A 25,708-nucleotide genomic window follows, 5' to 3' on the forward strand; every position below is an offset into this window, starting at 1 on the left:
AATACGGGGAAGAGACTGCTTTGAATCTCGGTATGAAATTACTGAAAGATTTCAAGCAAGGCTCAGCTATTATATTAGCTAACATTAAAGGTGAAGCAGCATCCGTGGCGATTCGCCAAAAATTAAGAAGAACTAGGTAGAGATAGTTTTGGTGGGAAACCAGTTAAACCCCAACTAACAGAAAGTCCTGAAAAGGTCTTTATTAAAAACACTCTCACTACTCTTAAAAAGAAGTGGGAAAATACTAAACAGTCCCTTCCTAAAGTAAGGCATTCTCAATCCAGAGTTAGGTCTGAAAAGAGGTATAACCTCAGGAAAAGGGATAATTTGAGAAAACCTGATCAATATTAATATACTGTGATAGGTTTCATTTCTCCATGCCCCGCCCACTGCATACATTATGCTTATGAGTTAGCAGAATGTGTCTAACTACTGATATATTCATTTATGCATTTACGTTTATATTCTTCTATTAGTTATTCATTTATGCGTGCAACATTATTACAGTTATTCTTAGCTTAGCCTGTGTGCCACCATTTTAAAGCATCTCCCTTTCTGTGCGAGTTGCACTTGCTCATCCCCCTCCCGTAGGAATAGGAATATTCCACATGTCAGCAGTTTTGTCTCTCAGCTCACTGTGACTGAAACTACTAGCGAAACCCCTTATCACTCTGTTCTCATGTGCTGGAGATGCTAAGGCCTGGCTCCGTGTCCTTGGAGTCAGAAGAGAGAATGTTGCAATTCCAGGTGCAGATGCCTCTTGTATGAGGCCATTGTTTATCCTCTCCGGGGTCTAGTACTTTTCCAGTATGGGCGTGTTTTACTCTGCCTTTTTGTATTATAATGTGTTACTGTGATGATATGAGTCAGTCCTCTCACCACACTCTTAGAGAGTGAGGTCAGACAGGGCCCTCTCATATGGGAGTTTGTGGCCTAATAAAATTACTTGTTTCTTCTTCTCCACTGCCTGGCTGGCTTATTATATGAGAATGATAGATGAGTGAGGTAAGTCGCTCAGGTGGATTTGAGCCACGCTTATCAGATGGCACCCCAGATGGGACTCCGCGATTAGGACCTTTCTCACCCGTAAGTGGGTAGCAGAAGGCCGGAGACCCCCTGGTCGGCACGGTGGGTCTGGGTACCCACTTTGATGCCGAGCTTGGTTCTCGCAGCGCTGCCCCACCCTGCTGATCGAGAGGTCCCGGTCCATGATCCTACGCCGGAGTCCAGAAGGCGGAACCTTGGAGCTGACCGTGTTGGTCCCAGCAGCCGGCAGTGGAGAACGGTGGAGGTCGGTTCTGCAAGCAGAAGGTGAGTGGTCCGACTGTTGATTGAGGGAGCTGGGATACTCCATGAGACCGGTGTGTCTCTGAGACCGGTGTGTCTCTGGTGATTGGAGGAGCCGGTGTGCTCCTGGGGCTAGTGTGCTCCGGGGAACTCAGAGTGCAAGTGGCGCTCTGACAGACTATTGGTGATGAGGGTATTGGGTGGATGTCTGTTTTAGAGCATCTGACCGGGTGGTACTGAGACTGGAGTGTGGCTCACCACGGTTAAATACTGGGAAAGGACCCAAACCCCTGGTGTGAGTGGTTTGAGGGAAGAGTCCCAGATCTTCTGGGGTAAAGTGCGCAATGGTCTGCAGTGCCACCCGGGTGGCGGATGTGTCCTCCAACCTCAGAACAGTTAGTGTACTGTTCGGTCTGCGGTAGGGTCCAGGTTCCCCAGGACTTGGTCGACGGGCCTTGTCCCATTATGGTAACACGTGTTTGGCAGGGACTCAATGCATAGGAAGTGCGTGTGCGTGTGTGGCTGTGTAAGGAGACAGATTGCTGGGTTTGTGGGTTACTCCTTTCCGCTGCATATAAGAAGGACAGGTTACTGGCACTTCCCTTGACACCTGTGAATAGCTGCGTGGGCTGGTACACTTTGATTGGTAGGGTGAAATTCTTTCAACAGCCTGATTCCCTGACTCCCCGACCGGGTTGTAGGAAATGTAGGTGTATTACTGACTTGCTGCCTCTGTGTTTATTGCCTTCCCCCTTGTTGCTCCATGTGTGCCAGCAATATACGAGTTTCCAGAAGGCCAACAAGACTACATCCTGTTTCCAATGCTGTTGAACTTCATGAAATTCACTGGCTAATTCTTATTGATGATGATATTTTTGATCAGTATAGTGTCCTGGCCCTTAGAATTTGATGTAAAGGCTCTCCTTTTAGTTAATAAAGTTAGCCACAGTCTGCTAAAAGGAGGGTCTGATAGGTTTCATTTCTCCATGCCCCGCCCACTGCATACATTATGCTTATGAGTTAGCAGAATGTGTCTAACTACTGATATATTCATTTATGCATTTACGTTTATATTCTTCTATTAGTTATTCATTTATGCGTGCAACATTATTACAGTTATTCTTAGCTTAGCCTGTGTGCCACCATTTTAAAGCATCTCCCTTTCTGTGCGAGTTGCACTTGCTCATCCCCCTCCCGTAGGAATAGGAATATTCCACATGTCAGCAGTTTTGTCTCTCAGCTCACTGTGACTGAAACTACTAGCGAAACCCCTTATCACTCTGTTCTCATGTGCTGGAGATGCTAAGGCCTGGCTCCCTGTCCTTGGAGTCAGAAGAGAGAATGTTGCAATTCCAGGTGCAGATGCCTCTTGTATGAGGCCATTGTTTATCCTCTCCGGGGTCCAGTACTTTTCCAGTATGGGCGTGTTTTACTCTGCCTTTTTGTATTATAATATGTTACTGTGATGATATGAGTCAGTCCTCTCACCACACTCTTAGAGAGTGAGGTCAGACAGGGCCCTCTCATATGGGAGTTTGTGGCCTAATAAAATTACTTGTTTCTTCTTCTCCACTGCCTGGCTGGCTTATTATATGAGAATGATAGATGAGTGAGGTAAGTCGCTCAGGTGGATTTGAGCCACGCTTATCAACTGATACACATTCCTCTCGTACCTTTCAGACTTCCTCACAGAAATCGGAAAAAAGAGGACGGTCAGAACACAAGGAAGAACACGTGAAGTCCAAAAATAATCAACACGTTCCAAAAAATAAGAAAACCCAATTCACCAAAAAGAAGGTAGCAGGTCTAAAAATCAGACATACCAGTAGCAAAAGAGAGAGCTCTCGCACAGGGTAAATGCATAATTGTTGTTACTCCTGTACCTGCCTTAGAGGCAGTGACAAAAGCAAGCATTCCAAATGCAAAGCCTCTACATCCGAGATGGATACAATGGGTTAACTCTCTTGCTGCAACAGACGTTGAATACGTTTTTGACCCTTATTTGAAAACACAACAATTTCTACAATACAAACAGGAATTTCCTCTGCCCACTGAGATTCTGCCTCTAGAACAATACAAATGTATAATTTATACAGACGGATCAGCACAGCCCGCAATTGGGGGTAAACAAGCTTATAGTGCTACGTGCGTGATCGTTAAAGGTCGCTGGCGTGATGGTAAATTACGACCCATGGTCACAAAAACTCAATCTCTCGGAGACTGTACAGCTCAGCGAGCTGAACTACAGGCTTTCAAGATGGCGCTTGAAAATACCGAACCCGAATTCCCCACACTCATAGTGTGCTTTTCGTATGACTGCATTCAATCTTACAATGAATACTTGCAGGACTGGGTTCAAAACGGTTTCAAATACGCAAAAGGCGGCACAATCAAGCATAAGTTGCTTTGGGAACAAGTAGTTCTATTACAGAAAGAACTACAAAAGATTCACGTGATCCATACACTGAGTCATCAGCGTGATGGCGTTCACGTTGCAGGGAATTCATTGGCTGATGAAGCCGCGAAAGCAGCTGTGCAAACTGCTTCCGTAGCTGCAATCACTCATTCAAAAACGAAAATCGACGGCGAAATAATGCTAGCTGTCAATGCCACAAGCAAAGGCAGCGGTGCAGCGTTACCTCTAAAACATCCACTTGAATATTCATACATAATTGACGCCAACTCCGTTCCTTTTGCTCGAATCCCTGGAGTGGCAGATAGGGTAATTCCAAACAGGAGACTAAGAGGTGCTTTCATACAAGAAGCACATATGGGAGAGGGTCTGATACATCCAGGGATCTTTAAATCTATACTAGAATTAAAAGAGACGTACTGGTGGCCAGGGATGAATGCCCACATTCATGAATTTGCAATTAATTGCCCTGACTGCAACAGAGATCTCAGTAGAGAACGCCGCCAGATACCTGACTACAGTGTAGCCAGCCCAGTACAGACACCATTGCTAGATAGCATTAGACTATCTACACGCAGACGTCCCTATAATGAATTAATGAATTATTTTATTGTTGAATTAATAAAAATCCTTACAATAGCAAAGGTACAGTTGGCCTAAATGCACAAAACAAATTTCATTAAATTGCTAAAACAAAAGATAATGTCAAAGTTAAAAGAAAAGGTTAAAACTTTGTCGGGACCCGTTGCGAACGTCGTGGGGGAGTAGCCTCAGGCAGTGTGTAACAAGATCATGCACAGACCTGTAGCTGCTTTCCAATTTCAATCATAAATTTAAGACCCCTACAAGTCAGGATTGGTGATGAACCTCCCAGCCAAATTATAACGGCCTGGCGACATGTTCTTATGTTCATTTAGTTTAAAATGTCCCGTAAAAACTGTTTTCTGGCTACCGTGAGGAATGGGCACACACAAAATAAGTGAATTAAAGATTCGTTTTGGTAGCCGCAGAGTCTACATTTTGGGCAGTTGTCTTGAGATTTCCAGGAAGGTCTTAGGTACTTGGACTCGTGGAGGCCCATGCGGAGGTTGATGAGAATCTTTTTTAAGTGTTGGCTAAAGTGTGTTGCCAAGTAAGCCTGAGGCTGTTGAAGTTGGTAGGAGGAAATAACGGTCCAGGCTTGGCGTCGAAGGGTCAATGTTTGTTTGTCTACCAGTAATGACTTCAGTTTTGTATTTAAGTTGGTAATTTTACAAAAACTAGCCTGGTCTATTTTTTTGTTCCATGCTTCAAGCAATCCGAGGTCCGAAAGGCAAATTTGAAGGTGGGTGGCCCAGCGCTGGGTAGGGACAATATTGATTTCTTGCCAACAGAGATTATTTAATGTATGTGGATCAGCAGCACGGAGTTTGTGGCAAAATTTAACGAACCTTGATTTGGACCTGAAGATTTGATTCTGAAGACCAAATTCGAGACGCACCTGGGCTGGCGAGGCGCACTTTGGTAATTTAAATACCACTTTATAGATTTTGTTTTGCAAATGCGGTCCCATAACTATTAGGAGAGATTCATTTGGATATAGGCTCAGCGCTCTGCTAACGCCTGAACTGTTATAAAAGATTTGCGAGTCTTTATTGGCACATACACAATCGGTACGCTACATTCTGACCAGGGTCCTGTGTTTAGCTTTCAAGATTACAAAGAGGCCATGGCAAATCTGGGCGTTGCATTGCAGTATTAGAGTCCATTCCATCCTGAGGGAAATTCTGAAGTGGAAAGAAAAAACCAGGACATAAAGCAATCTATAACAGCTAGGGTATTAGGATCGGGTGACAGGTGGGTCAAACATCTAATAAGTGCCTAACGTAGTTTAAATAATCTGCCAAGAAATTCACTGGGTGGAATCACTCCATCTGAAATCCTTTTTGGTACTAGAATGCTTGTCCATGATCTCGATCGTCACAATTCAGTGGTAGAACAAAAACCCTTTTGATATCAAAGACTGTTTGGCTGTTTTGCAGGCCTTAAATGAAACAAGAAGAAGACTGAGCAACACATTGCAGGAGCCAACGACCACTGAAGGAGAACCACCTGTCCGAGCAAGGCCCTTCTGGATTCCAAAGATTGGGGATCTAGTCAGAGAAAAGATCGCGGATAAGAAGGAATTCGGCCTTCTTACAAAAAAACAGTACCTGTGTTAGCAATCCACGGATCAAGAACAGTGTTACTGCCGCCCCTTGCTGGAAGAAAGGAGAACAGGTTTGTATCCATCGACCTGGTAAAACCACATCATGTGGCCGATAATAATTAGTAGGCCCAGTGGACTCCAAAGATGTAGCAGAAGACCAAATTTTGCTACTATCCAAGAGGTTCAAACTGAGAGACTCAACACCTTTGAAGAATCTGCAGTGCGAAAAGAATGACTATGCAACAAAGCAATGGAACTTGTGCCTCTTGAGACCCAAATAACAGTTTGTCATGAAACTCCTGTCTACAATAATATAGCCTCTGACTATACTAATATGATAAGGGATCAAGCATCTCCAGTGATTTCAAGTAATCCTGATGCAATACCAACAATTGACAGAACTGCCTCTGGCTATTTCAACTTTGATACATTTTCTGAGGATCCCAGTGAGCCTGAAACGCCACCAGCAAATAAAACTTTTAAAGATCAAATAACAAAACTTTTTCAGCAACTTGGAAAAACGTATCTGGTTTCACCATGGGTTGAACTTTGGATTGTGCTAGGCATACTTTTTCTCCTACTTTGGCTAATCCTTATATTAAGTCTGGAAATGCTGATAAATGGAAGATATAGTAAAATGGACACAGCAAGTAAGAACATCAACTTGCTCCTGAAGCCACACAAATCATCTCATCGTGAACAAAGAGACTTGACATCAGTGAACATCACAGCCGTTCCTATACCTGGTGGTATAGCATGGGACAGAACTGATTATGACATTTATGGTCCTGTTGAGCTGTTGAAGATTCCATATCAATTCAAGGTTTCCTTGAGTGACTTTGTTTCACCCAGCACATTTTCTGATGATTGGGACTTTGAAACTGTCAATAACATGATGTCATATTTAGAGATGTCTACCAAATTTACAAAACATGAATACTTAGAAGGTTCATCAGATTATGAACAAATGTACTGTTATAATCATTATGGTCATCATTACTGGCACAAATCTGCAAACCCTAGAAATGTTTATACTTTCAATCAATGGGAACATTGTCCAACGCCACCAAAAGGTAGCTCAAAAACATTCTATGAAAAATGTTCATACTTCTCAGGTTTTAATCTCTCAAATGCAGAAACATTTAACTTTAAACATGTTAATAAGACAGGATTGAAAAGTATGTTGACTAATACAAAGCAAATTTATTCTGCTGCCTTTTATGCTCAGCTGTCTTCATTAGGTTATGACTTTTTGAACGACAACATTGAGACAAAAACTGTCTGGGGCACAAAAGACTGGCAGGTGCAGGGAATGGAAGCTTTATTTAGAGCCTGCATCATCGTTGAACAAATAATGTTTTTGAATGACACTGTGCAACAGACATCCTGTCTTGGCCTGGCCAAGATAAAAGATTTAAACAAACCGTCCATACCTACACCTACATCCTGTCTTGGCCTGGCCAAGATAAAAGATTTAAACAAACCGTCCATACCTACACCTACACCTGATAGTAAGAACACTGCAGAGGTGGTGGTCGACGTAAATTCACTTTTACTTAAAAACAGAACTGAACCTCAATGTAGAAAATGGTTAATCTGGCCCACAGACACGAATAACTGTCAAGATGGATTCCTGAATAAGACACAAGGGTTTACAGTAACTAGGCCAGATCCAAGATATATCCAGAGACAACATCCTGGGATAATAACAACTTACAGTGGAGGACAACTGTGCCTAGAAAGGCTACAAAAATCTACACTCAAGGAGGTTAAACAACACTTATCTTTACTTAAAGATGTCGTTGATCTGAGGGACTTCTTACAAGGTCCTCCTAAACCACGTCATAAATGTTTCATATATGCAGGTATATATGCCATTTATAATGAAGCTTGGAAAGCGACACAAGCAGAGACTGCAGAAAGAATACGAGAAATTGATCGTATTCATTTATAGAAAGCTCTCTTTGTAGTTGACAATGAGTTAACGACTCTCTCATCCAGAATATATTCTTTGGACAGCATTGTCTCCTCTGCCATAGACATAACGGAACAGGACTTGTTCATGCTACAGCATGGACAGTCACAATTGTTTTCTATAATGCTTTTAGGATGGACGTTACAAAATCTTCGTTCTGGATACGTGCCATGGCGTCTAATCAACACCATGTCATTGTTTTCTGTATTTAACCTTACAGATAAACAAATCTGGCTCAAGAGGAGCAGACTATACGGTGCTGAGCATTGAAAAACTGGGAAGATTATCATTAACTGTTTCTGAGAAGCCAGCAACGGAATAGATAATACATGGGACAATCACTCTGTCTGTCACAATATTCCACTTTCAATATTGTTTGAAACATATACCAGCGGGCGTGTATGAAAGGGTGGGTAAGGAATTCATAAAGTCAACATGGGAATTACCATACACACACAGATGTTGGAGTGGGGGAAAAGAGGTATTTCTTAGTGGTACAAACTGCAAAAGCGCACTAAGCAGTACACTTTTATGTCAGAGTATTAATTTACACAGAGCCTGTGATGGTTCTTCGACCAACTTATCCTGCCATCTGCAAGGTTCTCCGGCAGCAGTGATAGATCCAATTTTTAGGCAGCTTTCCAATGGGAGCTACATAATGTTGATTGATCACAGCTGTTGTGGAATGATGCCAGGAATAGCCGACCTCTTAACTGTGTCAGCCAGGGTCACTTGTTGTATGCAAGTATTGTTTCCTAAAGCTAAGACAGATGGAGAGTCGCCGCTTTGGCCTTCACTGAACATCTCTTCTATTCAAATTGATACTTTAAGCAGAATGAAAGCCATTCTTTTACAAAAAACTGTGCCACTGACCTCGTCCAAAGTAACGTATGATCTGCAGGTTGCAAGGTCCTCTGCAGAGATACATGCCCTTTTATCCACAAACTGTCCAATACATTTCGCAGAAATGTTGGTCGTATCTTAAACATGTCTGATACCAGTGGTATTGTACATGTATTTAAGACAGTATTTTACGACTGTTAGCACCTTTTGAAGCAGTCCTAGGCATTTTTCCAAACTTCGTGCACTCTGTGTTCGACGGCCTGCCTCTTATTTTGGGACTCTTATCAGGAATACTATTTTTGTTCCTTCTGCTCCGATATGGCAAGTCCACTCACCAGCGACATGCAGATTACCATAGAGAACAATCTCCTGGAAATGAAGTGTCGTGAGCGCATGATACAGATCTCGGCCTTGGCTCATTTGAGAGATCTGAATACCACATGGTTTCTATCATTCGGACCAATCTGGCAAGATTGGATCTTACCTGTTCTACGATGCCTGCTATGTGGAGAAGAATGCATGTTGGACACCAGTCTGGCTGGATTGTACGTGAGGGCATTTGAACAACTTACCATCTTTGACACTACGGGCCCTTGGTTTTCTCATTTGAGGTTATGGCGTCACTATATTGACGACGTCTTGGTGATTTGGAGAGGCGATGAGACATCTGTGGGGTGTTTCCTTGGATGGCTCAATAAGAGAAACCCCCTCCTCCATTTCACCTCGACCGTCACCAAGACCAGTCTTCCCTTTTTGGACTTGTTGCTTGAACCAAGTAAGGGCTTTTTTAAAACCAGGGTTTTCCACAAACCCACATACAAGAACGCGTTGCTGGCATACAAAAGCTTTCACCCAAAGTCCCTGTGGGAGAATTTACTGGTGGGCTAATTCTTCCGGATTCGCCGCAACTGTTCAGATTGTGCAGATTTTGCCACATAAGCCAATGCTCTAACACTGGAATTACAGCACAGGGGTTATCCATTGAACACCATCAAGAGAGCTAAGAAACGGGCACTGAACGCCAACCGTGACTCCCTTCTTGCCAATCCTGATGATGGCATCCGTTGAGGTCTCACAGACGCAATCTGCTGACGATGAGATATGTGGAACAACAGGCACACAGGTACCATCTACTGCGAACATTGCTAATGCGACTAACGCTGACGGCAATGCTTCTCATCTGTGTACGATTGATCTGCTTAACGAGGTAGTCCAACTTTCACCTACTGTGGTAGACGATTTCTTTGCCAGCTTAGAAGATTTGATGTTTTCTCTGAACAACGAGAATGATTTTTGAAAGATAGCACACAGCGTTCTACGGGACTCCGTATTCGACCTTCACTTCTCAAAAACAAAACTTCCAACTTCGGAACTCAATTTTTATGCGATTTGTCTTTTTCCAAAATTGAACTTATTTTTGGCACAAAGTAATCTGCTTAAAGTAGAACTATTCTTAGAGAACAAGAAATCTTTGAAAGACTTCCAAGTAACAATATTTGACCTTGTCCACAACCTAAACAGTATATATATTCTGTCATGAAATGGTCTCAACCTTTCTTCTGTATTTAGGAGCCATTTCATAAATGTTATTTCATGACTCATTCGGAAAGCATTTCCAATGTCATACTATATGCTTTTGAATGAAAACATTGCCTTTAAAATGCGTACAGCACAAATGCTCATTTTGTGTACAACCATTTCGAATGCAATTTTATGTATTTTGGGAGGGTTATTAACACATCATGCTTTAGATATGTTTCAAATGCTTAGAATTTAGTAATATCGAACATAATAAAGTGGAGTGGGTGTTGTGTAGCGTTTTAGAATCCAAGTGTACTTTACTGATTCATGCCCTTATATAGGTATAATTCACCTTGCCCTTATATAGGCATAGAAATCAGAACCATATTTAGACATAGCACATCCAGTCCAAATACAGGCATAGCTACCTCCACTGGTTCCAAAAAGCCACACCGATTTCTTGGAAAACTCGGCTTCAGCAGTCAGGGACATCCCCTTTCTTGAATATTGATTTGACCTAGAAATCATGGAGTTTTCAAAGAACTACCATTCCCTTGTGGTTCTTTGGTGACGTTATTATGTCCGACTTTACGTCAAACCAGGCACCTTCAAGGTATAAATATGCCTATACTTGCCCTAGCAAACACACGGTGGTTGGGGGCAGCTCGACTGTCTACTTGCCCGACGCAGCTCGCTACAGCAAGTGCCGAAGGAAGCCGACCCTCCAGCTGACTCACTGACAGAGAGGCTGTCTTTCTCACGCGGAGAATCCAGCTCCAGTGTTTCCAAGCTCCCCTTGCGGGGTGTTGGGAAATCGAATCCCGAGACAGAGATACCAGACCTCCTTTATTCTAAAACAAAGGTACGTAGCTAATTAGACCCTAAGAGAAATCTTGGATAGATTCTTGGCAAAGAAACTAAACCTATGCTACACCATACTTATTTCTTCCCTCGTACTAGACCTAGGTTAGGTACATTGCGGTAGACGTATTTTAGAAGCACCAGTTGAGTAGCTTTTAGTCTTTGTTATCTATGTATGTATTTTATGGCTTAGAAACCATACCATGCTTTAACAGTATTATTTAATAATACTCTTCTTACTGTATGCATTATACTTTGCAACCAGTATTACGATTGTAGCAGTTCATCTCTTTTGCATGACAAAGAAGACTGTTCGATAAATTCTTTTTATTGAAAACGCCTGTCTCTCTATTTCTCTGCACCTCTGTTGAAACAAAGCATGCACGATTGACTGAGTAAAATATCTATCTATTGTTTCCACGACTCTGAAGATACGTTTTATCTTGGGGAAACAAAGTTGTCATGTTTATGCGGTTGTCAGAAACGAATCCCTTCTTGTTTATTCGAGAAAGTTTCTAGTGACCTCTGAGCTAGCTGACACTCACAATTATTCGATAGAGACCTAGTCGACCTAAGTCCTTCGTCAAATCTATAGGATATGTTATTCCAATGCCCAGAGCCTATTAGGAATATAGGAACTACACTACAGTAGAGAGTAAAGGCTCAAATGATGTTTTTATTATTGTGGCATGGCTGATCGTTTTCAGAGATGATGGAGACTATTGAATTGGCGGCTTAAGAATGTCGAGCATAGCCACTAGAGATCTGCCTGATCTCTCCCCCTTCCCCAAGGTTTGTCCTACTGTGTCCCTACCCAAATGTTTAACTTCTCTGTCCACATTGTTGGCATAGTCTGTAATTAGTAGTTGCACGTTGATCAGGGTCTGGGTTCTGCTAAGCCTTGAGGTCATGTATTTCATGTTCGAGAATTTTCATGCCAATTGCAAAGGGATTTGAGTACTCTGATCTGTTTTGCAACTCAGGATCCCCTAACAACCACTTTAAATGTTTCCTATAGCATGCACAGACTGTTCGATGACGCCCCATATCTGCAATAATACTCCATAATTTTGTCTCTAAGTTTGTCTCTCAAAACAGGATCAGTCAGTCAATGCTGACTCTCCACAAGAAAGAAGGGTAGTGAGGACTCAGAACCCAAGACACAAGAAGACAGAGGAGTAGTCAGAGAGTGTCTTTATCAAATGCTGTACCGTCAGTGTCCATTAACTCACATTCCCTATAGCAAGGTGGAATCCGTCCGTAACCCGGATTTTTGTACAGAGGATGAGAACGTGTAGGATGACTGATTGTCTGAATATCCTCCAAGTCATGCGTCCCAAGAATTTCATTAAGTGCTGCAGCAGTTGCTCTACCATGTCCAGTTATCACACTGTATCTGTCTTTTGTAGGGTTCAGTATTTTATTGAGCTCATCCCCTTGCATCCAACACTACATGAGTAAGGCACAAGCCTCTGACTGGCCCGAAGTAGCAGAGTGGTGAGCAGAGTGCACCCAAGTATCTCATTGTCAACTAGTGCCTCAAAGCCAAGACGTATCTCAGAGTCAAGCTAAGAAGAGTGCTAAATCAGTCAGGAGTAATCTCAGTGAACCAAGACAGTGAATCAGTGAATTAAATTTCTGATCCAGAAGGACCAAGTAATGTGACCACAGAAGAGAAGGATGACCAAGAAGTCATGAGCAAATGAGTGCAATTGTGTATACAAAACACATCTCACAGACTGTCACCGAGGAGACTGAGTCCAACTGAACAAAGTGACAGTGAAAATGAACATCTAGTAGTCAGAAGATGAAAAAGAACAGGGGTACTTAGTCAAAGGTACTCAACTTCTGAGTGGATGTGCTTTGCTGAAAGAGAACTTGATTTGGTCATTTATAAATTGGGTGGTCAATGGACAGTGCCTGCAGAACCACTATAAATAAGGCTATATCACAGTGAAGATTGCTTGAGTTTGCATCTTTGGACAAATAGAAACAACAAGCAGTAACCATTCTTACATTTTCGGCTGTACTTTTTCTAATGTCTAAATGTAGAGAAATTATGTTAATCCTTTTGAAAATCAAACATATGTGTAATGGTGATTATAGTGCTGATTGTCATTATCACTTTCATGATTTGTCTATGGGTTTAAGTTCCCCTGCAGAAACTAGTCCTATCAAGTCTAACCCCAAAGCCCACGCCCACTTATTCACACATAGTAGGGTAGCACAATAATGTCTTTTTCAACCTGCTACATGAGTACACCAGTTTCATGCAGGCCAACGACTGCTATGCAAGCAGCTATTTACCAGCATCTGTGGCGGGCGATATGACTTACTACCACATTCACCTTATCCATGGTATTTCGTTTAGTATAATCCTTAGTTTGCTTTATCATGAAAGTTATTTTGAATAATATTTCTGGAATATGGTCTGGTTTTATCCAAAGTGCTTATGTATAAACATGTTAAGCTTGACACTGTCTGTGTCCATAGAAAAAAGTCAGCTTGTCAGTAGTCCAATTGAGAAGTTTGTTGATGACCTAGAGGATAGGAGGGCAGAGATTGAGAAGAGAACAAAAAGTGTCAGAGATATAGAGAAAGGTGCGTGGGGCAAGGGAGCCCATCCACTAATTGGACAATAGTCACAGTGTCAGTCGTACCACAATACCAGGGCCGGCTTTAGCACTGGTGGCGCCCTGTGCGACAATGTTTGTTGGTGCCTCCCAATGACCACCTCCGCCATGGATTCCCTCTCTACCACTGTTGGACTTGGCCCTTTTTGCAGGGTCATCCCTGAACTTTTTGCCTTCCTCTTGTATTTTGACTGACCTGTTTCTGTTGGGTTTATGACTCTGGGCACTTTACCACTGCTGATCAGTGCTCAAGTGCATATGCTCTCTACGGTAAATTGATGTATGGATTAGTGACTCCATGATTGGCTGGTTTGGTTTACTTGTCAGACCCCAGTACTGTGCACCGAGTCTGCCTAAGGGCTGGTAAATCAAATGCTGCTGGTGGGCTTGCAGCACTGGGTGTGCCACCCACAGAAGCAGGCTGTAAAGTGTGTGTCAGGTCTGCCATTGTAGAGTCTGTGTACAGTCTGGTACTGCCATGTTGACTGGGCAAGTGCACCCACTTGCCAGTCCCTAAACCTTCCCTTTTCTGCATATTAGTCACCCCTATGGTAGGCCCAACGGCAGGGTGCATTGTAGGTAAAAGGTAGGACATGCCCTGGTGTGTGTGACATGTCCTGATATTGAACTACAGCCATTTTCGTTGTTCACTATTGCAAGGCTAACTGTTCCCCATAGGCCAGAATGGGTAGTCAGATTATAAAACTTTATAATCCTAACTGACTCAGCGAACTAGGTAGAAATTCGACTTTAGTATGCCTGAACTCAGAATGATAAAATACATCTTTTAGTGAAGTTGGTTTCGAGATTCTGTGTTTGAAAATACCACTTTTAGAAAGTAGGTATTTTCTTGCCTAACTGTCCAAGCCTGCCTGTGCTAGGTTGTGTATTCCTTGTCTGGGGTTTGAGTTTGGGCTGGGGGATTCCAGGAGACAGGGTGAGTCAGCACAGGACTGATTAGAGCTATCTGCATGTAGATGGGTGGGAGGAGTTGCACCTGGGGCCTGAATAGGGCTGTGCTTGCCTTCCACAAAGCTGGCTCCACCTCTTGTGGTACGTCTGATGTCCTTGGCCCACACTATCAAAGGAAAGAAGGAGTCTTGTCAACAAAGTGCTCCAGGACTTCACAGAACTGGTTTGGAGTGGGATGAGGACCCCCTGCCTTCAGAGGACAAAGGATTTGCTAGTATTAATCTCGGGACCCAGATCCTAGAACTTTAGATCACTTTTGGGAAACAAGAAGAACCTTTGCAGAGGAGAGGAACAAGAGAAACTGAGAAGGAGACCATCCCTAAGATGAATGCTGTTTTGGGGATTGGTCTGCAGTGGTTGCCTGACTGCCAAAGAAAGGAGAAAGAACTTTGTGCTACTTTCAAATCAACTTATAAGGGATCCAGCTTGCCTCCTGCTGAAGTCTCAGGGACAACAGACTTCACCAACCAGCTCCCCTCCCTTCCCTTGCTGGGAATTGAAGTGCCTGCTGGTGAGCTGGGCCTTCTGAGAGACTGCCTGTCGCTGGGAGCTGGAAGTGCAACTCAAGACGAAGAAGCGTGTTGCCACCGTTGTCGTCGCATCACCGGAGAAGAGTGTCACCCTTGCAGCAGATGCTGTTGGATCACCAGAGAAGAGTGCCGCCGCTGCCGCCATCACATCACCCGAAGCGCCTCGCATCACCGAAGCAGAGTGACGCCGCCGCAGTAGACGCCGTTGCATCACCGGAGAAGCGTGTCGCAGGGCCTGTCTCGACTCAGAACAATCGTTGAGTCGCCTCGTGGCCGTCGGGCGTGCTCGCATCGTTGTCGCATCAAGAAGAAGACGCCATTTTGTTTCATTGCACCGGATCTTCATCGCATCATGGCGCTGCTGGTCGCATCGCCATGAAAGCGCAGTAAGAAACCGACGCATCACCTCCCCATGCTGAGAAGAACCAACCTATCCCCTCCGCAGCAGTAGGGACCCGAGGCATCACCGTTCAAATGTGGGAGCAATGGGAATTAACTATAACATAGGGTTGGGCTTGTCCACCACACACTGACTATATAACTCAGTAAGACTTTTAGTCTGACCAAGATAATGCAAACAATATCCACTGAAATATAGAGTATATCAAATCAAGTTAAATACATATTGCGGATCCCCTGAAAACCTGATTGGGGTTAATAGCTGGTGGGCCAAGTAAGCCAGCCCTACTTCGAGCGGTCTTCTCTCCACCTCATTGTCTGTCCAAATACCATTCTGCTTCATTCGGGGTCCAGTATGAACCATCTGCATCTGTTGATCTGAAGTTTCGATGACAGCTGGTCCTAAAGTTATAATATCTGCCATGCAGTCCCACATTTATTCACACATTTCCTCCAAACCATAACGCAATGTTCCTGTGCGGATTGGCTACTCGAACGACGCTACACAATAAATTAGAGATTTTGGGCGACTGACCAAGAGATAATTCTGTCATTGGTCTTGTAATCCACAGCCAGCTATCAGTGGCCGTCGCAGCACTTGTTGTACCCATGAAATGTTGTGGGGTAGTCCGGTACACCGCGCGCATCCCGCCAATCCTGCATGTAGGCACAAAGAGCACCCCAATATCCTCTGGCGGGTCTGCTGCACAATTAGTTGGGCCAAGACGTGAACCTAGTCTCTGGCTGCTAAGAAAGACACTCACCCAGTCGGAGACCACAGCCAGTCCAAGGGGCGGTCCTTGGCCAAGCAAACACCACTTCTTATCCCCAGGCTGTGAGTCGTGTGTGCGAGAAGTGTCTGCAGGGCTTCCACCAGCACACGGCTTCCTGTTGAGGCCTGGAGACCTCACAAGACTTCCTCGCTCCTGCTGGCTGGCCCGCCTATGACCAAGCAACCCATGCCTGACTTCCGGCGGCGGCCGTAACAATATGCGGGCCGCCAAGAAGTCAGGACTGCGGGAGGGAGGGGGAGAGAGGGAAACAAGTAGTCTGTGCAGTAAAGGGGCTGATAGACTTGGAAGGACACAAATGACGACATGGGCATCATGGGGAGGGACTAACAAGCCGAAAACTAATCAGACTGCAGCAATTAGGATGTAAGCCAATCCAAAAGATGGGCGGAAAGTGGGCAGAGCTTAAACAAAGCTTCTCTACCATAGTGTAAACTGCATGTCTCAACGAGACAGCGAAAGCATGCGTAGGCGAGACCTAAAAATGGGTAAAAAACAATGGTACCTGCTGGTGATTCATCTGCGCTTCAGTGCAATGGTGCACTCTGAGATACATGGAAAGTAGTAAGCAAGTGAGAATCTCTAAGGTCCTCATTATGAGTGGCCCAGATGGAAATTCGATAATTCTTGCTTTTTTTAACATCCAACATGCCTGAGATCGGAATTTTAAAGGTGCAATCATTATCACCTTTTATAACTTGTGCCCTTTAAAATGGGCAATAACATGTGGAAGCTTGTGCTTTGGTTACCAAAACTCATGTGTACTGGTATATGCCAGGCATTTTCGCCTGTAAATTCACCTGGTGAAAACTGAAACGATGTAGTCATTGCCACAAAACCTGTTGTTTAATCCTTGTGCAGGTTCTGGAAAAAAGGCTCACTTGTAAGGAGGTCCTTACTATGGTGGGAGTGTAATTTGCCAGGGGAATGAACATAGGGCAGGGTCACCACTGATCTAGCGGGTTGCCCACCAAACACAGAAAATAACAATGGGGGTCCTTTCAGTGCAGAACTTTTCTTTGCTCCCTAGGTCAAAGCTGTGTACATGGGCATTCCATGCTTTGCAATACCATCCTTCTCCTTTAATCATAGCATAACTTGGAATGAACAAGAGCCCCAATAATGGCGCACCTTCATTACGGCAACATTATCTACAAAGGTCAGCAAAATAATTTCAACTGCAAACAATAGAGTGCAGGATCAAGCATTTAGAATGTGCCTCAATCTCTAAACAAAACCACAACAAACCTGCTTTGAGATCACTCCATCTGTGCTTAATGGAATCAAGGATTAAATTCGAGATGTTGTTACTCATACACAAAACATCCTAGAGAACGTAACACTAATCTACTTACCAAAAGTGGCACCACACTAAATCCCTGGCAGAATAATCTATTCAACTAAGGGGTACATCAAGGTAGAAATAAAAAAATAAAACAACACAAGCATATATGCTTCAGGGATCTCCTGAAAATGTAAGCTTTCTGTTTGACTGGTTGAGGTTTTATTGGCCATGTGTGACTATTCTGGTAGTAACTGAAAAATACAAAATATGGAACCGGCATTGCATTACAATATAGATCACTTTTGTTGTATCATGTTGTCCCTCCTTTCCTAGTTAATTTTCCTAGTTCATTTAAAGGAACCATAAGGTAATCCTGATGGGCTGTATAAAATTAGTTAAATATATACGAAAATCCACATGTATTGTTCTGCACCAAGTTCAGTGACAGTTATGTTCATTAATTGGAACAGGCTCAAATGTGGAGAGGAACTCGTTGAAGTAATGTTTTTTCTGTGTTCTTCAATAAGATACAGTAGAGAACAAGATGATTGGTGGGGCGACTAGGACTGAGAACTACTGATAGGTATTTCACGTGTCAAATGAGGAGTGATCATAACGAATAATCACATCGAACCACAGTATATCCTTCAAAATGAAAGATAAAGCTATTTACCTAGCCACCGGGTAAATAGGCAATTTCCTTTGCTATTTATCCGACTTGTATACTATAGTTTGATTGGAAGACAATTTATGTTGTGAATGTTGATATAGCTACCATAGTAAACACGGACTTTGTTTTTTTTAATTTAGAGGCCTTCAGATCGTTTTAGGTGACCAGAACATTATGGAATACGAGGAGACTGAACAGTTCACGTATGCAGTAGAAACGTGTGCTCACCCTGACTTCTGTAAATATACCTTAGAAAATGACATCATGATGCTCAAACTAGCAACTCCTGCTGTATACAATGAATATGTTCAGGCGATCCCATTGGCCAGCACCTGCCCACCCACAGGAGTTACTTGTGTTGTGTCTGGATGGGGAACTATTACCAGCCCTGCAGGTAGGTCATATATGATGATTAAAACATAAAACCAATCACACCTCCTTGCAAGTCTTTTGAATTCCCTATCTATACTTGAATACATTCACTACTCTGATTAGAACCCTCTTCTTCAGAATTGTTATCTGATCCCATTGTCCTAAACAATGTGGGCATGATTTAGAGTTTGGTGGACGGGTTATTTAGTCACACAAATGACGGATATCTCGTCCACCTTATGACAAGTGCAATATATGTCATGGGACTTGTAATAAGGTGGATTGGATATCTGTCATGTGTGTGACTCTCTAGCTTACCTGCCAAACTTTAAACAAGACCCCTAATCTCCTCTTTGTTTCATGGGCTTAGGGGCCGTGATGAACCACCATGGACATAACATTCCTAACAGTCACAATTCTTTCTACCCAGACTACCCAAGCACTTCTTCTCCACAGCATCTCTAATCGCACACATTCAACGCATACATCCGGTGGATGGGCTTTCTCTTTCATCTTTCCTAAAGCCTGCCACTGCCCTCCACCCACTGAAGCTGAAAACCTGGCTTTTCAATTAACCAACCTACAATATTCATTGCCAGGATGCCGTTGTGGGTGAACGTGTGCTTTACAAACACACATAACCTAACATGGTGGGCTTAGGTTCTCGTGTTGTGGGTGAACGTGTGCTTTACAAATACACATAACATAACATGGTGGGCTTAGGTTCTCGTGTTGTGGGTGAATGTGTGCTTTACAAACACACATAACCTAACATGGTGGGCTTAGGTTCTCGTGTTGCGGGTGAACGTGTGCTTTACAAACACACATAACCTAACATGGTGGGCTTAGGTTCTCGTGTTGTGGGTGAACGTGTGCTTTACAAACACACATAACCTAACATGGTGGGCTTAGGTTCTCGTGTTGTGGGTGAACGTGTGCTTTACAAATACACATAACATAACATGGTGGGCTTAGGTTCTCGTGTTGTGGGTGAACGTGTGCTTTACAAATACACATAACATAACATGGTGGGCTTAGGTTCTCGTGTTGTGGGTGAACGTGTGCTTTACAAATACACATAACATAACATGGTGGGCTTAGGTTCTCGTGTTGTGGGTGAACGTGTGCTTTACAAATACACATAACATAACATGGTGGGCTTAGGTTCTCGTGTTGTGGGTGAACGTGTGCTTTACAAATACACATAACATGGTGGGCTTAGGTTCTCGTGTTGTGGGTGAACGTGTGCTTTACAAATACACATAACTTAACATGGTGGGCTTAGGTTCTTGTGTTGTGGGTGAACGTGTGCTTTACAAATACACATAACATAACATGGTGGGCTTAGGTTCTCGTGTTGCGGGTGAACGTGTGCTTTACAAATACACATAACATAACATGGTGGGCTTAGGTTCTCGTGTTGTGGGTGAACGTGTGCTTTACAAATACACATAACATAACATGGTGGGCTTAGGTTCTCGTGTTGTGGGTGAACGTGTGCTTTACAAATACACATAACATAACATGGTGGGCTTAGGTTCTCGTGTTGTAGGTGAACGTGTGCTTTACAAATACACATAACATAACATGGTGGGCTTAGGTTCTCGTGTAGATGAGAGCGGATATTTACTACCCACCACTTTCAAACATCCCCAGACACTATTACTGTTTACAAATGGTGTACATTTATCCAGCCTGATGTTGCAATACTTCAATGTAAAGTAACTGTCCTACTTGTTGCATTTAGAAACTTACCCTGCTGTCCTACAGTGCTTGGATGTGACCGTAATTTCGAAAGAAGTCTGCGCTGCCGCGTTCCCTGAAGATGTCATTTCAGATGGGATGCTGTGCGCAGGCGTGATGGAGGGCTGGAAGGATTCATGTCAGGTATGATACAGGCTACGGAGCAACTTTTAGGAGTACCTTCAAATGTCTCATTTATTGTACCCACAATTGATTTAAACACCAGAACACAAGTCAAGGTAAAACACACGAGATTTAATTGTGGCAAAGCATACGAATTGTACATTGATGTTTCATGTAGGTATAGAGATGACAGCTGAACATCTGTGGAACCATTATTGGGGAAAATGACTCCTTTCTCAGTGTTTAGAAGACCTTTTTGAAATAAATCGATAGTGGGGTGTTGGCCTATTATAGGCTATCATACATATTAGGCAGAACTAGAAAAGCTGTCTTGGAGGTGTTGATTGGGTAAGGCAAGATGGCTGCATGCTAGGGAAGATCCGTGGATGGGCTTACCTCTGCTTATTGTAGAGACCGACACCACAAAATTCAGACAGGAAGTAGGGCAATCCACTACCGACCAGTAAGCAAGCATGGAGATCTGACCATTAATTGCTTATAAATTAAAAAAAAAGTGAGATTCAACTCAAACACTTTATTCTATTAGTCGCAGTAAATCATAAGAGTACATGGTCATAAAACTCATCAGTCAAATAAACACATTTGAAAACAGAAACTCATATTATACATCAGAATGAAACACCCTTGCCAAGATCCATGATACACAAAAGAAAACATTAAGACTGGATACAAATTGCAAATATAACAAATCTGGCCGTACTTGAGTGAAATTAATTTACAGTAATAGGGGTTGAATATACTTATGTCGTAGATTTGCAAATTTAGGACAAATAAAAACTACATGTAACGTATCCAATGCAATGCCAATTTTCACATGCTCATTTTGGAAGGTCTGAGAGTTTGTGCCATCCTACTAACATCGGAGGAAATACATTCAGTTGGCAGTAGGACAATAAACGTCTGTGCAAAACTGGCATATCTAAAGTCAAATACAACTCTAGTTTACGCATTGATTTTATTATAACATAATGCGCACCAGATTTTTTTTAGAAAACATGCATTCAATTCTTATTTCATTTGCATTGGCTCTAAAGGCTTCCTTGACACACAACATCTGACCTACCGTGATTATACCCAATGCTGTTACCCCCTGCTGCCACCCAGGCGGCTACCTGGGTAAGGAGGAAGGCCTGGCCGTACAGCCCCTGTACCGAGAAAGACACTGGCTTCTCACAATCGACCGCTGTGGGCGGGAAGTCAGCGTCCCTCAAAGGATACAGTGAAGCTGCCGTAGATCGTCGCACAATAGAGCCTGGCAGCAATTGTGGGTGCAGCAGGGGAGTGGCCTAACGGCACGCGGATGATATACAGCCTTGCACACACTGAGTGATCTGACAAGGCAAGTCGACAGCATGGAAATCTAGGCACATTGAGATCAACCAACAATCATCGGATTTGCGACAGATCATCTTTATCAAGTAGGAGATTTAAAAAAATAAATCAGGATAATATATTTCCCCCATTGGCTTCTCTTGAAGCAGAGGCATTTTCAGGCGGCGGATCTGCCAAATGAATCAATTTTTTTGGCCTAAGAAATCGTGAGTCTCCCACCTGAATCAAGTCTATACCAAGCATGCCATCATCATCCAAACAACGTTCCTGGACCACCACAACAAAAAGCCATCAGTGCACTCCAGGGCTGAAACATGAGTGTAACAGCCCGGGTTCACGGCCGAAACAGCAGAGCTGGCACATTTAGGTGCTTATTTGCAAGCCTCTTGCGCCACTTTTGCGCCACTTTCCCCAGGGTACAAATGACACACAAGTGGTGCAACAGGCTTGTGACTAAGCTCCTTAGTGTGGAACAGTTGCCACACAGACTTTCGAAGTAACATGAGCAGGGGGACCACTGTATATAGCAGAGGCGGTGCAATGCAACATGATGCCCCCCGCAGAATGTGATGAGAGGCCCCTGAGTCTCAGATATCTCATATATCTCACAGCTAATTATTAGCTTTGGGCTTAAAACGAGGCACCCTGAATGTCTAGGTGCCCCCTGCAGTGTCAAGGGGTCCCTGCCCCTCAGGGGCTACAGGGGCCTGCTCCTCTGGGTAGCAGAGCCAGCATTGGAAAGGAGAGGCCTACAATCATGAAAGAGTTGGGTGACCTATTCGACTACTCTGCTACTCAGCCCCTGTATGGGATGAACTGTTTTCACAGACGCCCCCAAAAGTCAGGGTAAGAATAATAGGGAGGCTGCACAACTGCAGAGGTTATGTCTCTTTATCTCCTGCAAACATTGACTCTAACCGACGTGAAAACCTCTATGTCCTGGGCACATTAAATAGAAATTTACTGAAATCTCCTGGACACATCAGTGCCGTTGAAGACCAGAGCTTTGGTAGGAGAAGACGGAGATGACATTGAACTTATTCAGACCAGTGACTGATATTCCTACATACCGACCATTAGATTCACCAGGAAGCATTGAGGGTCTGCCATGCTATAAAACTATGATTAGATACAATTTCATTTATATAAATTCGGAGTCTGATTGAATGTCAATAGCAATGAACAGGAACCCTGCCGGAGGCCCAGCTTAGGGGGAAAACAAAACGATTCCATTTTCACTACCCAGGTCACCTTTAAACTTTTTGCACATAAATACTGTTGGACCTGACCCTTTTTGCAGGGTTATCCCTAAACTTTTTGCCTTTTTCCTCCTAAGTTTTTTACTTGTTTTTGTTGGTTTTAGGTCTCTAAGCACTTTACTAGTACTAATTGGTGCTAAAGTGCATGTGCTCTCCGACTAAATTGTATCAGTGATTGGTTTATCCATGATTGTCATATTTGATTTACTAAGAAGTCCCTAGTAAAGTGCACCAGGCATGCCCAGGCTCTGTAATGTGAGGAGAAAATTCATGCATCAACTCTCAGCGCCTATTTTCTTGATGTAGCACTGCCGTACAGCGAAAGAATTGACGCAGAATCAATGCAGCACCTGCTTTACAGCTGAAAAATCACTGCAAACTGAGTCCCGAACACTGTCTCCGATATTTGTAGCACCCACTCCGACTCCAATGCAGCTCCTGCTTCACTGCTGAAGAATCGATGCAACGCGTGCTTCGCGGCTGTGAAATCAACGCAGTGCCTGGATCAATGCAGCGCATCTGGATTTTCGACGCATAGTCCCTCAACGCCGTCTTTTCATCGGCAGGGCCCGTTGTAAGGAACTGAGGCCGAGTGTCCGGAGAGCAACGCATCACCTCCCCTTCTATTAATGAACCATTGCAACACCTCCGCTGATAGTAAGGAACCGAAGCATCACCTTCCCAGCATAGCAGTAAGGAACCGATGCATCACCTCCCCTAGCAGTAAGAAACCGACGCACCACCTCCCCCGGGAGAAAGGACCCGAAGCATCACTTTGCTTTTCTGGTTCCTCACCTCCACTGCACCTGGTTTGTCTTTGAATCTTGATGCATCCAAGGTACTTTGTGCTAAAAGAAACACATCCATAGATTTCTATGAACTGAACCTATTTAACTTTTGAAAAGTGATATCTTGACTTGTGTATGTTGGAGTTTTGTCATTTTGGTCTTGTTTTATTCAGATAAATATTTGGAAGATTTATAAACTGCTGTTGGCTCATTTTGTAGTGTTTTCACTCTGTTGCTCTGTGTGTATGTACAAATGATTCATACATTGCCTCTGAGATAAGCCTGACTGCTCGTGCCAAGCTACCAAAGGGGTGGGCAGGGTTTTTTTAGCTGTGTGACTCCTTTACCCTGACTAGAGTGAGGGTACAAACCACTGCCAACTAGAGACCCCATTTCTAACCAATACCAGAACTGAACTTAAGACCAGAGTGGGCTCATCCCATGTGGCAAATGTGGAAATTCCTCTGATAAAAGCTCCTCCGAAAATCTTTCCAATTTGACTCTCCTAACTGTCATGAGCAACCAGCCACCTCTCCAGTAATGTGAACTGACTGCAGGATTCATGGGACTGATCCAACCCCTGACTCAGAACTTTGGAGAATGAAACCTTACATAGTCAAAGTCCCAGGCACACATGAATATATTAAAAGCAGGATGACAGCTTCTCGTCTAGGAAGGAACTGCAGGAGTGTGTCACCATGAGAGTGCAAGCTCAAAGGCCCAAACAACAGCAGCAAAGACATCAGCCTAAGCCATAGTGCTTGAAGCATATGCTGCATTGCCACCTCCATAAGGGAAATTTACGGTGAGTAGCTCGCTACTCCAGAACCCATGGTTACTGGTTAATCTAGTGGTTATTTTTGGTTCTTGCGATTAGTAATGTGCTTGCAAGAAAAAATGAGCATGTATTAACTTCAGTTACCTTGTGATATATGAATATCAGGTAGGTATGATCATTTGGAGCATCTAAGTGGTTGAAGGAAAAAGTTTGTGAGATTGTCTGGCAGAGATTAGGTAATATTTAAATTCAGGGACAGGGTTTTAAAGAGGAGAAGTTGTGACCTATGAAATGAGGTATCCGGCAATTGCTTACACTAAGATGGATTGAGGCACACAGGGATGAGGTCGAGAAGAGGCTATTCACCCAAATAGATGGTATTCAGAGGATGTAAGGAAAGAAGAGGTTCAGTGAAGAAAGAAAGGAGTGGAATCAAGTGGAAGTACATCAAGGTCAAATTTTCATTTAAGGTTTTAGGGCATAGTTTGAGAAGTCTTTCTGAGTTAGCAAGCAATGTGGAGATTGTAAGCTGTAGAAAGGGACAACATTATACATTGTGCTCTATATCCGGGGCAGACAGCTTAAACATGGATTTCCAAGTGCATGCATCATGTAAACATTAAAAGCTCTAGCCTGTTGTGTCCCAAGCCAAGGACTGCCCTTTTTAACATAGTATGAGTATCCCAACCTTGGTACATGATTTGTATTCAGCACAAAAGGAGTTGGAGCAGAAAAAAGAAAAGGTCTTATTTAAAGATCTTTCTACACTAATCTCTCTGTAAATGAAAGGTTTTTCCACTCACTCACTAAAAATGTGTTAGATTACGCTGTTTGAGAGTGTCTCACCAATGGACAGTCAGATTTAAACCCTAATATCATCCAAGTGTATGTTGTGTGTGTTTGTGAAAGTGGCTATTGTAATAT

General features: G+C 43.3%; 1 protein-coding gene across 1 annotated transcript in view; it reads left to right on the forward strand.

Annotated features, from left to right (window-relative positions):
* The window catches only part of LOC144770638 (trypsin-like), a 140,179-nt gene that overhangs the window by 67,378 nt on the left and 47,093 nt on the right, over nt 1–25,708 (forward strand). Inside the window, exons 3-4 of the mRNA XM_078655333.1 lie at nt 18,509–18,762; nt 20,488–20,627. Of these exons, the coding sequence (XP_078511459.1) occupies nt 18,509–18,762; nt 20,488–20,627 (394 nt within the window). The remainder of the gene's footprint in view (nt 1–18,508; nt 18,763–20,487; nt 20,628–25,708) is intronic.

The sequence above is a fragment of the Lissotriton helveticus genome, chromosome 7, assembly GCF_964261635.1.
Source record: "Lissotriton helveticus chromosome 7, aLisHel1.1, whole genome shotgun sequence".
NCBI lineage: Eukaryota > Metazoa > Chordata > Amphibia > Caudata > Salamandridae > Lissotriton > Lissotriton helveticus.